The 12339-nt window shown below is 37.3% G+C and overlaps 1 protein-coding gene across 1 annotated transcript in view; it reads right to left on the bottom strand.

The window, feature by feature from the left end:
- Positions 1-138: 138 nt before the first annotated feature.
- Positions 139-12339, bottom strand: part of LOC114242429 (uncharacterized) — a 91802-nt gene continuing 79601 nt past the window's right edge. The window contains exons 3-8 of the mRNA XM_028173575.2: positions 8135-8197; positions 6634-6831; positions 6160-6286; positions 4094-4278; positions 3486-3640; positions 139-2880 (exon numbers count right to left, since the gene is read on the bottom strand). Of these exons, the coding sequence (XP_028029376.2) occupies positions 2412-2880; positions 3486-3640; positions 4094-4278; positions 6160-6286; positions 6634-6831; positions 8135-8197 (1197 nt within the window). The 3' untranslated portion in view covers positions 139-2411. The remainder of the gene's footprint in view (positions 2881-3485; positions 3641-4093; positions 4279-6159; positions 6287-6633; positions 6832-8134; positions 8198-12339) is intronic.

Below are 12339 nucleotides of genomic sequence, written 5' to 3'. Positions count from 1 at the left end.
AACCTATAGATACATCGGGGCTGTGTAATTCAATACCTTTGTCTTTTTTCGATGTTTGGTTTACCTTTGATTTGTATGATTATAAATAGTGTATTTTTACTTAATAGCTATATTTGCAATGAAATAAAAGATAAAATGTATGGTAACATTATTTAATTTTACAGGAAAACACTAACGATTGACAATTATAAATTCCTTCTTTTGGAACTCTTAATAAATAAATGACAACACTTATCTAGCATATGCTATCGCAACCTGATATGCTTTTATACCAACTAGAAGAAATTTCAGTAACGAGATTGTGGGGTATAAGAGTATTTATTACTAGCGAAATTGCTTTTTGTAAGAGGTTTGCATTAATTATGTAGGCACAGTATTGGTAAATTTTGGCGAAATTTAGATATATTTAGGGAAACACTTGCTCTGCATTGAATATTGTTCAATCATTCATATTGACATATTATATCGATGGGTGAAACACTATTTAGTTTAAACGATATTTTGCTTAATACGCGACATTTATCTTTGTTATTGAAGTTTTTTTGTTTTTATTGCTTAGATGTGGTTGTTATTATTTTTATTGCTTAGATGTTGTTTGGTATGTTATGATATTTTTTCAAAATTTTACATTAAATGGTTCCGCTGTAAAGCTACAAAAATGTCGCTTAAACCGAATACCCTTTCAACCGTCGATATTTTAATTTTTACACCGAAACCCAGATTAAGCCGTAAAAGTAGTTTAAGTAGCCTATGATTCGCGAAAACCGAAGAAAATACTTTAAGTAATAGTTATTGTACAATATATGTTGTAGGTATAACGACGAAGGGAAGATCTTCCACCGAGCGGGTGATATTGCTCATTAGACCAACGGTCCTAATGTTGTTCAGAACTTGTTTAAATGCTTTTTTTATTTATTGCTTAGGTGGGTGGACGAGCTCAAGGCCCACTTGGTGTTAAGCGGTTACCGGAGCCCATAGACATCTACAACTTAAATGCCGCCACCTACCTTGAGATATTAGTTCTAAGGTCTCAGTATAGTTAGAACGGCTGCCCTGCTCTTCAAACCGAAACGCATTACTGCTTCACGGCAGAAATAGGCAGGGTGGTGGTAACTACCCGTGCGGACTCACAAGAGGTCCTACCACCAGTAAAGTTTACCTTGAAAATTTCGTAAGCGAGATTCAGGCATTTGTCAAATATCTTGTGTTGTATGATGGCTACCGTCACAAAGGTATTGCATTCTTAATGGTTTTTAAAAATACTGCCACGTTTATTTTCTACAGTTTCTAGCTGATAACATCTAATCGTTACTATGACAATGAAGGTATTTTAGGCTGAAATTGTAAAAAATTAAATGGGAGAATCAATAAAAAAAATTCAAATAACGAGTATGCAAGTGTAAAAGAGCGTAGGATTAAACGTATTTTCTCAAAAAAAATGACTATGAAAACAAAAATAAATAAGGTTTTTTGGTAAGGTCAATTTTCCTTCGTATTTAATTGTGAATTTCATTTTAAAACTAAAAAATAAATGTCTGTAATACACTATTTAAAACTAAACAAAAAAGAGAATAATCATAACAGATAATAAATATTATCTAAGACAGAGTATATAGTCGTCCAGCATTGGAAAGATGGACCAATTGTGTTCTGTGATATCATCCGTTTTTTCGTGATCTACACAGGAAATTATTTAAATTATCGTCAACCATCCTTTGGTGTTGTACAAAAAGAAATCCAAAGAAACCATACGCGATGGGACGTTACAGACTTTGTATAAATGACTTCAAAAAAGGAAGGTATTTTGTATGTATTTTTTATTTATATCCACCGATTTCTCCGTAATATGTGGACTGATTTTGAAAATTCACTCTTTAGAATTGGTGATCGTTGAAACAGCACGCGATTACCACCCAAATGGTGGTTTTTTGTAGACCTATCTCTTTTTTGTAGATTACTGCTTTAGTTAAAATTGGTTAAACTAAATCATGAAATTAATGCGGAAATGCACAAAGCCCTTATATTTACTGTTACACAATTAAATTACAAAACGATATGATTTTCCCATTGTTTCAGTCTTTGCAGTTTGTAGAGTTCCAATTAGTATGATCCAACAACTATGTACCTTAAATTGCTTTTTATTATCATTTGACTTTTAAGATTATGTACATTTTTGGTTAACAACTTCTATTTATCAAACAAATGTAACCAAGAATCGGTACAGCACTATTTCCTGGGCTGAAAATATGTCAAATATAAATAATAATCCTAAATACGTACTTATCTATGGACTACTTAGATTATTAAATCTCTATTTTTAAAATTTTACGATTCATCAATAACAATTTCAATCTAATATTAATAAGACGGCTACGAGTTTCTACGTTGTAATTTTAGTTTCGCTATTTTTACTATTTGCTTTTCTCTTTTTCTGCTTGCGCTGCTAGTTTTGCTTCTTTTTTAGCTTTCTTCTTTTCTTCTTTAGCTAGCAGTTTGGCTTGTCTTTCCTCTTCTTTTGCTAATAATTTTGCTTGTCGCTCTTCTTCTTTAGCTTGAAGTTTAGCTTCTTTTTTGGCTTCCTTTTCAGCTTTGAGTCTTAGTTTCTCTTCCTTCTTTCGTTCCGCTATTTCGTTTTTTCTATTATCAGTTGTTTCATCTTTCTTGTATTTTTCGTCGTTCTTTGATTTGTCGTCGTCTTTTTTCTTCTTGTCTTCTTTTTTTGGTTTCGACTTGGGGTTATCTTTCTTTTTATCAGTCTCTTTACTAGGGTCTCTGGATCCGGGCGTGTCTTCCTTGTTTGGTGTTCTAAAAGGTCGGAAGAAATGTTGTTTGTCTTGTTTTGGTGAGGTTTCAAGTTGCGTAACTATTTTCTGGGCGCATCTATAAGCAAAGTATTGGGATTAATTATTAATTTATTTAAACTTTTGCCTTATTTTATTTTGAATGGTTATTGGAGAGCCTGTAAACAACGTCAAAGCTACCCACTTGGAGAAATATGCGTGCCCGTTGTTTATCTTAACGCGTTGCTGTTTCACGGGATGGAAGGAAGTAGGCAGATTTGTGGTGGTGTGGTACCTTGGTTTACAATATGTTACCTACGTTCCGGTAATTGTGAAAACATTTATTTTTGTCCGCTTTCATTTTATTACACAATATTCGTTTATAGAGGAAGTTTTTCGTGAACGTGCTTATTAAAAATCTTACATATCTGCACCATTTAATCCGTGGCATACTTGCATTATTGTATGAATGTACCGGATGATGTAACTATTAACTCACAACGACGCTTTGAGGTGAATATTGTTAGAAACTATTTATTGCATTAGGAATTTTACATAATTGAGAAAAAAATCTAATAAGCTTTGTAACAAGAACTTCTGATAGTTAACCTTTGACGTTAAAGAGTTAGACACTGGCATAGCCTCTCAAGGCTATCAGCTTAGGTAGGAAATTTAACAAATTAAAGAGTTAGTTTACTAAAATACCTTATTCTAGTTGAAGTAGACGCGATAGCAGTTGTACTTTCGCGTCTACCCTCCCTAAATTCCCTCTGGAATTCCCGGATGGGGGGAAGACGACCTGAAGGCTCGCCTGCTGGTCCTCCCGTGTAGCTGTGCATCTGGTATTCCTGTAATCGAACCTGGAAATATTTAATCGACTATTAGAAAATGATACCTAATAAAAGCCGTCACTGATATTCAACGGGCCGATCGCTCGCAAACAAGTCAATAAAAAAAACTCGTAAACATAACATGAAAACCAGAGTCGTTCGCTTAGAAATAATTTTTTTAGTTCCGAAATTTTAATTAGAGTTTTTATTTCATTGTTTTTATCTCTCTAGAATCTGTAGTCTAGATAGACAAACGAACTCATTGCTCATCTAGTGAAAAGTGGGTAAAGCTTCAAACAGAAATCTTGGACGATTACGCGGTAGAAACAGGTAGGATCGTGGTACGTATTCGGGTCGTTTACCACGTAAAGCAGGAAAGATTTTAAGAAAATTCTAGATTTAAAATCCAATTGATAATTTTTTATTTATTTATAGGTTTTAGTCACGGAGAATTTTCCGTGACTAAAATACAAATTTAGAGACCTTCATGCTGTGATGCTGCGAGCGCCGTAACGAGTTAGAGGCTGGTTGTCTGGGTCGCGGTGGGGTTGGGGCCTGCGCCCTCGGGACCGCCCCAAGACAAGCTCCTCCGCATTTTGCTCCGCCACATAGTTTTGTTGTACAGTCAGTGGGCACGTTACCACTGTTCGAGGACACGGAAGACACTCCTGAAGAAAAAAGAAGAAGAAAGAAGTTTTATGTTTGAATTGAATGTTATTTTATTTTAAGTGTAAGCGAAATTTTTAATCTTTCAGAAGGTAGGTAGGGAAGAAGGTTTCTTCATATTATATCAATGAAAAGATAATTAAAATTTGAAACCAACCTGTTTTTTTTTATTTGAAGTGATTATTGCATGAATATCACTATTTTTCTGAAACATTAATGTTTTATGCTTTGAATTTTTACTTATTCTTATACAAATGGGAAAGTTTGCTTCTTTTTACGCTTTCACGTCCTAGCTCAATTGATTATCGTGGATTTTTTCATACATTTCTCAGGGTTCCAAAAAAAGAAAAAACAGGGTGCGTACTTTAAAAAAATAGCTATAAAATTTATTCAATATACTAATGCGTATGAAGCCACATGTTAAAGCTAAATTAAATCGAAATTTGTAGCATTTCTTCAGGTCAACTTAAACAAAAATCTTAGTGTGATGTCACACGTGATTACTCGATGTGCATTAGTGTATTTGTATGATTTATGGTTAGCACAGTAAAATAAAATTTGCGCTAACAAAATATTCAAAAACAGTAGTATTTATAACCCCTATTAAAAAACAGCGGACGCGCGGGGTCAACGTTCTCCTGTCACGCGGTTAAGGCGTCCGCCAACTCCCTTTGCTTTCGATTACTGGCCTGAACGATGAAAATGTAAATTGTAAGCTCCATAAACAATTACCTCTTACCGGTGAAATTAAGTTTTATTTTATTTTTATTGCTTAGATGGGCGGACGAGCTCACAGCCCATCTGATGTTAAGTGGTTACTGGAACCTATAGACATCTACAACGTAAATGCGTCAACCACCTTGAGATATAAGTTCTAAGGTCTCAGTATAGTTACAACGGCTGCCCCACCCTTCAAACCGAAACGCATTAATTACTGCTTCACGGCAGAAATAGGCGGGGTCGTGCCACCAGTAATTACGCAAATTATAATTTTGCAGGTTTGATTTTTATTACACGATGCTATTCCTTCGCCGTGGAAGTCAATCGTGAACATTTGTTAAGCACGTATTTCATTAGAAAAATTGGTATCCGCCTGAGATTCGAACACCGGTGCAGCTGTGCATCGCTCAACACGAATGCACCGGACGTCTTATCCTCTAGGCCACGACGACTTCAAAATAATATTCCCTTTTTTCGCTTCGCCAATGGTCACTATGTGTGTACTACGTTTTTAATGCAAATAAATACAATTTGACCAAGTAAACTCTTCTTGTTTATTTTGCTTAAGTTAAACAGCAAGAGATTCCTTTTTTCGCGCGTTGAGCGTCAAGAGGATGACTCTTGTGGAGTTCTGAAGTATAGTTCGGCCGAGTGAGAGGGTTAAAAGCCCTTATTTGGTCTCTCGACGAGCTCTCTTCGACTCCCTAAGCACAGGTCAAGTTTTTACAGTAATACTGCAACGTTTTCTCTGCTCCTGAAACGCGATCTGTGTTCAAAAATTGTTAGTGAATTTTACTTTCAAGTAATTAAAAAAGAGGTACCTCAAGATACTTGTGTCTGCCGGTTTGAAGGGTGGATTGTTATTATTCAAAAGAATTTACATTCGGATTTTATGTCTTAAGGTTACGGTATTTACGTGATGATTTGTATGGCCTCTGTTAACTATTAAACACCAGATAGACCTCAAAATCGTCGGACCATATTTTATTTTATTATCTTTGTATTGTAAACGTCAGCAATGCTAGGAAGCCGTGCTGCTGCCTACCTTTGTCGTGTATAGAATAAATGAGAAGATGAGATATACTTTTTTATTATAGATAATTTTTTTCTGAAATACCTACTGGTAACGGTGGTTAAAGTTTAATTATATATTAGAGACGTACCAGAAAGGGAAGATTCTCCACTGGTCACAGAGTAGAGGGAAGCTGACGCTGGCACTGATCTGGCACCGACAGAGTAGCTGGATACTGAGCCCGGCACTCCCCAAGACTTGCCGCTGCTACTCGACACCTGTAATAAAAAAGTATTAAATAGAAAAAAAGGCAGTTTTCTTAATGGTCCCTTAATGGAACTCTTCGTTGCAAGCAACGGGTTGGACGGGAACCGTGCTTGAGATTATTCATAACAATGCAACTATGCTAAAATTAAAAACCATGAACAAATAACAATTAACCAAATCCATAGACAACAAATAAACAAAAAAGAAAATAAGTAGTGTGTCATGCTTTATTGTGACTTTATAAGTGTTATATGAACGTTCTTCCAATATAGCGATATAGAGATTACATCCCAGATAAGCAAAGGCGCACAATGCCGAACTTTGAAATTTAAATAAGGTAAAAAATTAGTTTTCTCACCTGCCAACTCTTGCTAGTAACTAGTCTAGGCGTCTGCCGGAGTCTGAGGATTTTGGCGCGACATATGACGCATCTTAGTGGCAGCAAACGTTGACTTACGGCCATCTGTATTGTTTTGACAAAACACCGGCGGCACACAACGCGGTGTCCGCACGGTGAGGTTTGCATAGTCGCTTTCGCGTTCACACATATCACGCACTGGAATGTAAACAATCTTTTTTAAAGTTAATTAGGTGGTCGAATGAACTTCCCTCCACGGTGTTTTCCGAGCGCTATGACATGTCCTTCTTCAAACGAGGCTTGCGGAGAGTGCTTAATGTTAGGCAGCGGCTTGGCTCTGGCCCTGGCATTGCTGACCTCCATGAGCGACGGTGACCACTTACCATCAGGTGGGCCGTATGCTCGTCTGCATACAAAGCCAATAATAAAAAAAATGGTGTAAAACCAAACACCAAAAAAAGTTGTTATCGCTTTTTCTCTTTCGGATTTCGGATAAATGTTATCGCGTAGTGACAGGAGATTGGTATTAGTAAGTAAGAAATAAGATGACGATACGGTGTGGTCAGTGCGAGTTTTGTAACGTTCTCGATAGCGTAAAAGTTTATTCAAATTTGTATGTAGTTAGAACAGCGCCCCTAGCGGCAAACCTAAGTATACGTTCCAACTCTACACAAAAATGAGTTAACTTTTACGCTATCGAGAACGTTAAAAAGCTTGCACTAAGCACACTGTTCTAATGCCGGCCACTGACATGCGCGCAAATATTCGTACATTGTACGAATGTTTGCGCGAATGTGAAGGGCCGTCAAACATTCATTCGCAAACCTAGCGGCTGTGCAAATGGGTTCGCATACTCAATTTGCGAACCCGTTTGCGCTTCCTCCTACACTTGTTTACGAATGTCTCACGAATTTCTCCTCCTTTTTAATTCGTCAATAGAACATTGAAGAGAAAAAGAGTTCTTAATTCTTTCCCAGACATCATTAACAGCCATGCTGTTTTTATGGGATTTCTTTTGATGAAGATACGCTACACAGTAGACGTCACGAACTATGAAAATAGCTATAGTATACGTCCGTCACCTTCGCAATCGTCGGCGCAACTGGGCAAGCGAATGTGTGGGAGACTACGCGAAGGTTTGAGGTTCGCGCGCTTTGATGTCTGTTAAAAAACCGACACAGCTTGGAAAACCACGAATGCAGCGAAAACTTTGCATAATCATTCGCAAATGTCGTCCTATACTTGTGGGTTTGCGTATTCGTGCGCATGTGAGTGACCGGTGTAAAGGTAAGATAGACGCTCAAGATGGGTTGGCTGTGTCCGATTCTTTTGATTAATAAACTAACACTACACTCCATGTGGCTTGCCGTTCTCTTTGCATTGGTGGTATCTACGATCCACCACTACTAGGCCACTGAGCATACCGTGAATTGGTATGCCGTTGGGTGTTTCTTTGTAAGTAATAACAAATGGCGCCCGTTTTTTTGTTTTTAATTATTACCTCCTCCTCGGGGGATGATGCTAATTCCGGTTCATTTTCTTCCAGTTTATTGAGCAATTTATCCTGTAACGAACAAAATTAAGATTTTAATATTCTGTGTTCAGCGAAAATAAGAAAATTAGGTTGACTAATGTTTTTAACGAATCGATTTATACATAAAATTTAAATATATGTTCCTGAAGTTTTTCTTTGCATATTTCCTTGCATTGTAACTTAGGAATTTTATTTGTTGACCGACGACGCAAATTGAAAAGTCGTTGCGGGCTTTTCCTCGCTGTCGCGACAATAACCATTTTCCATTAGACAGGTTGTAGGTATTTCTGTTTTCGCCTTCTGTAAAACATATCAATGTTATATTACGGTATGCCATGCCTACATCGCCGCGCCGCAAAGTTATGAGATTTCTATTTTACATTATAATAATAATAATAATAATAATAAAGATCATTTATTGCCTTTCACATCATAGAATGAAATACAAAAAAAAAGAAAATCAAAAAAAAGAGAAAAAGGCAAAAGGAGGTAGCTCAGCTATTGCTGTTCAAGGTTGATAAATTGAACAGCGCTGATTTTCAGTCACCCCCGTTTCCCTTTGGTTCTTTGCGGGAATGAAGACTCCGTACGTGTGTACATACTCAGAATATGATATAAATTAGTAAAATTAGTAAATTATAAAAATTTAAGAAAAAACAAAATAAAAATCAAATTAAATGGTGAACCCGAAAACAAAACCAAAAATTTAAGAAAAAAACAAAACAAAAATCAAATTAAATGGTGAACCCGAATACAAAACATAATAAGCACACAGTAATAACAACCTGTGGGAAACTTAAAAAAAATAAAAAAAAATAAAAATTTAATAAAAGGAAGTTTTCACAAGCTAGGATTAAATTAGTCACTATAAATACTATAAATTAGATTAGTTTTTGTGAGTCCAAAAGAAATGATTTTAAACGATTAATAAAGCCATGCTTTGTTACAATGTGACGAATAGGTGGTGGGAGATCATTCCAGCAATGCGTAGCTGCGTATTTAAACGCTCCCCGAAAAGCAGCTGTTCTGTATTTGGGCGTCAACAATGGCTTAACAGTAGCTCGTGAGCCATACCTGTACTGAGTACTTCTCCAATCCAACTTCTCATACAAGTACCTAGGTTCATTTGTCGAAATCACTCCAAATAGTAAGACAGCTAAGTGCAACCTTCTTCTAGCTGCCATTTTCAATATATTGTGATCATTTAAATAGGGCGTTATGTGTCCTCTCACGGGAATGTCAAAGCAATACCTGGCACATGCATTTTGAATGCGTTGTATTAATTTTTTTCGTGACGTTAGAGACTTTGCGATTTTGCCATATTCGTTTGAGCTTGGTCATCGCTGCTTTGGCCATCTGCGTCCTCCTCCTTATCTCTCCCTCACTGCCTCCGCGGTCGGTCAGTAAGGACTCGTCCGAACCTTAGTTTTCTCAATCTTTCTCTACGGGGCAGAGTCCTGGACAATTAAGGCATCCGAGCGCAAGAAAATAAATGCATTTGAAATGTGGTGCTGGAGACGAATGCTCCGAATTCCGTGGACGGCCAAGAGGACAAATAAATCTATCCTGGATCAGCTTCGCATCCGAGTCAGGCTCTCAACAATCTGTTACCAGAGGATCCTCAGCTACTTCGGTCATATTGCCCGCCGACAGTCAGATAATTTGGACAAAGTGATTGTGACGGGCAAAGTAGAAGGAAAGAGACCCCGCGGCCGATTACCTAGCCGTTGGTGTGATCAAGTAACCGCTCTAACTGGGTTGCCAGTCGCAACCGCCATTCGAGCAGCTGAGGACCGGACGAGATGGAAACAGCTCACGAGACAGGCAACGGTCAAGTTTCAGGGACACGACCTTCAGCAATGAAGAAAGCGACGAAGAAGAAGAAGAAAGTATTAATTTTTCAGTTCTCGAGAGTAAACAGGGACCATAAACAGTATCACAGTAATTTAATTTCGACAAAACTAGACTATCGATAAGCAACTTCCTAATGGGTGCACTGACGTACTGTCTAAACGAGTACAGCATCTTCAGTCTGTAAAAACAAGCTCTTAAGTTCTTTGTAATATGGGCCTCGAATCGCAATTCGGGATCAATTGTCAAACCCAAACTGCATGCTAACTCCACCCGATCAATTTCCTTACCAGAAACAGTCACCTTAGGATCGAGTGATAAAATCTTTGCTATCTGAGATTTACTGCCTAGTATCATGTATTTAGACTTAGAGGGGTTCAGTACTAAGGAATTCTGTTCAGACCAAGAGACAATCCTCTGCAGATCCTCATTGATAAAACTGACAGCAGAAGGGGTATCTCCAACATCAAAAGAGTGGTATAATTGTACATCGTCAGCATAAACATGATATTTACAATTCTCGAAACACTGAATGATATCTGCACTGTACAAAATAAACAACAATGGTCCCAGGACAGAACCTTGGGGAACGCCTCTAGTAATCGGCTTAGAAGTAGAGGTTAGTTTAGTTCCATCTTCTTTCCGTATCTGTACAAATTGCGTTCTACTCGACATATAACTGCTAAACCATTGCACAGCATTATCAGAGAACCCGTAGTGAGTTAATTTTGCTAAGAGTAAGGCAGTGTTAATTGTATCAAAAGCCCGTGAGAAATCCAGCAGCGTCAGTATCGTACCCTGGCTCCTGTCCCGAGCCTCGAGAATATTACCCACAATGTCAGTAAGAGCAGCGGCCGTTCCTCGGCTTTTTCTGAAACTCGATTGAAACTCTGGAAGAATGTTATTTGATTCGATATATGCCGCTACCTGTGAGTAAACTACCTTCTCCAAGATCTTGGACAGAAAAGGCAACACACTAATAGGCCTAAGATCTTTAAAAGCTTGAGGGTGCGTGACTTTCGGAATAGGGCTAACCACAGAACATCGCCACTGAGCAGGAAATGTATTTGTATCAATGGACTTATTGATAATGCTAGTAATCGCCTCCAATGTTGAAGGCAGTGAGAGCGATATCATCTCACCGCTTATCCCGTCAGTGCCTTGAGCGTTGGATTTAATGCTGTTAATAATCTTAAGAACCGTATCCTGGTTGACAGTTTTAAGCGTAAACTTTGGAGATGTGTTAGAATACTCAAAGAATGAGTATCCTGAAACGTCAGAACTACAGACCCCGGGTACATCCAGAAAAGCTTCATTGATAGCATTAGCGTCATTAAGGTGTTCAGGCAATGCTTTCTCCTGATGTGACGAATCACATCAGATTTCAGATTTTTCCATAACTTTTTAGGGTTTCCGAAGTTGCTATTAATATAATTGTTGTAGTAGGTCTTTTTTTCCGATGCTAAGACGCTAGCTTCCTGCTTCTTAAGGTCTAAATAATACTGCTTATGACTATGAACCTGAGTTACATGTGATCTATAGCGTGCAGCATCTCGCAATTTAAACAATAATCGGACATTATCAGTAATCCAAGGAGTGGAACGTGTTTTGAATTTCAGGGTTTTGAGCGGAGCATGGAGATCGTACAGGTACAGAATAAACATAGAAAAGGTGTAAACCATCGTGTCAACGTCATCCAGGAGGGCGATGTTCGACCAGGGTATTATATTTAGATCCTGAGTAAAGAACTCCTCCAAGATATTTTTAAATTGACGGGAAGTTTTATCGTTATTATCGTTGGTAACAGCGGAGAGTTTTCTTTTGTCAAGGTACGAACATATATTTTACCATTTCGATGGTAAAAAAAACGATACATATTCGAAAACATTCGATGCTGTTAATCTCGGATAATTTCGCTGGGAAATTTTTACGGGTATCTGAAGTTAATATAATGTTTTTTCAAACGTATACTTATAGTGAAATCCGCAACTGATAGCATATTAAACGTGTAAGTATTTGGGAAAGTATGCCAAAATTGAACAAAAGTTCACAGAGATCAAGTAGTTTTCCACAGTTTTTAATTTTTAATTGTCAATGAAATTCATTTAAGCCTCAATGAAAAAATTAAAATAAGGGATCAAATTTTAAAACGCAATTGTACGGAGCCTTTGAAACAGTAAAAAAAACATATTTAATTGTAACTGTTGCACTGTAAAAAGTTTGACTTGATTCTCAAAATTATATTCTGTAAATAAATTAAATGCTTTTTCTCTTTGAGTTTCTGTAGATAAAGACACCAGTTGTTATGTAGAAAAAAAAGA

The sequence above is a fragment of the Bombyx mandarina genome, chromosome 03 (genome assembly GCF_030267445.1).
Source record: "Bombyx mandarina strain Sakado chromosome 03, ASM3026744v2".
Lineage (NCBI taxonomy): Eukaryota > Metazoa > Arthropoda > Insecta > Lepidoptera > Bombycidae > Bombyx > Bombyx mandarina.
Note: the sequence above shows the minus strand (reverse complement) of the source record. Positions and strands in the feature narration are given on the sequence as shown.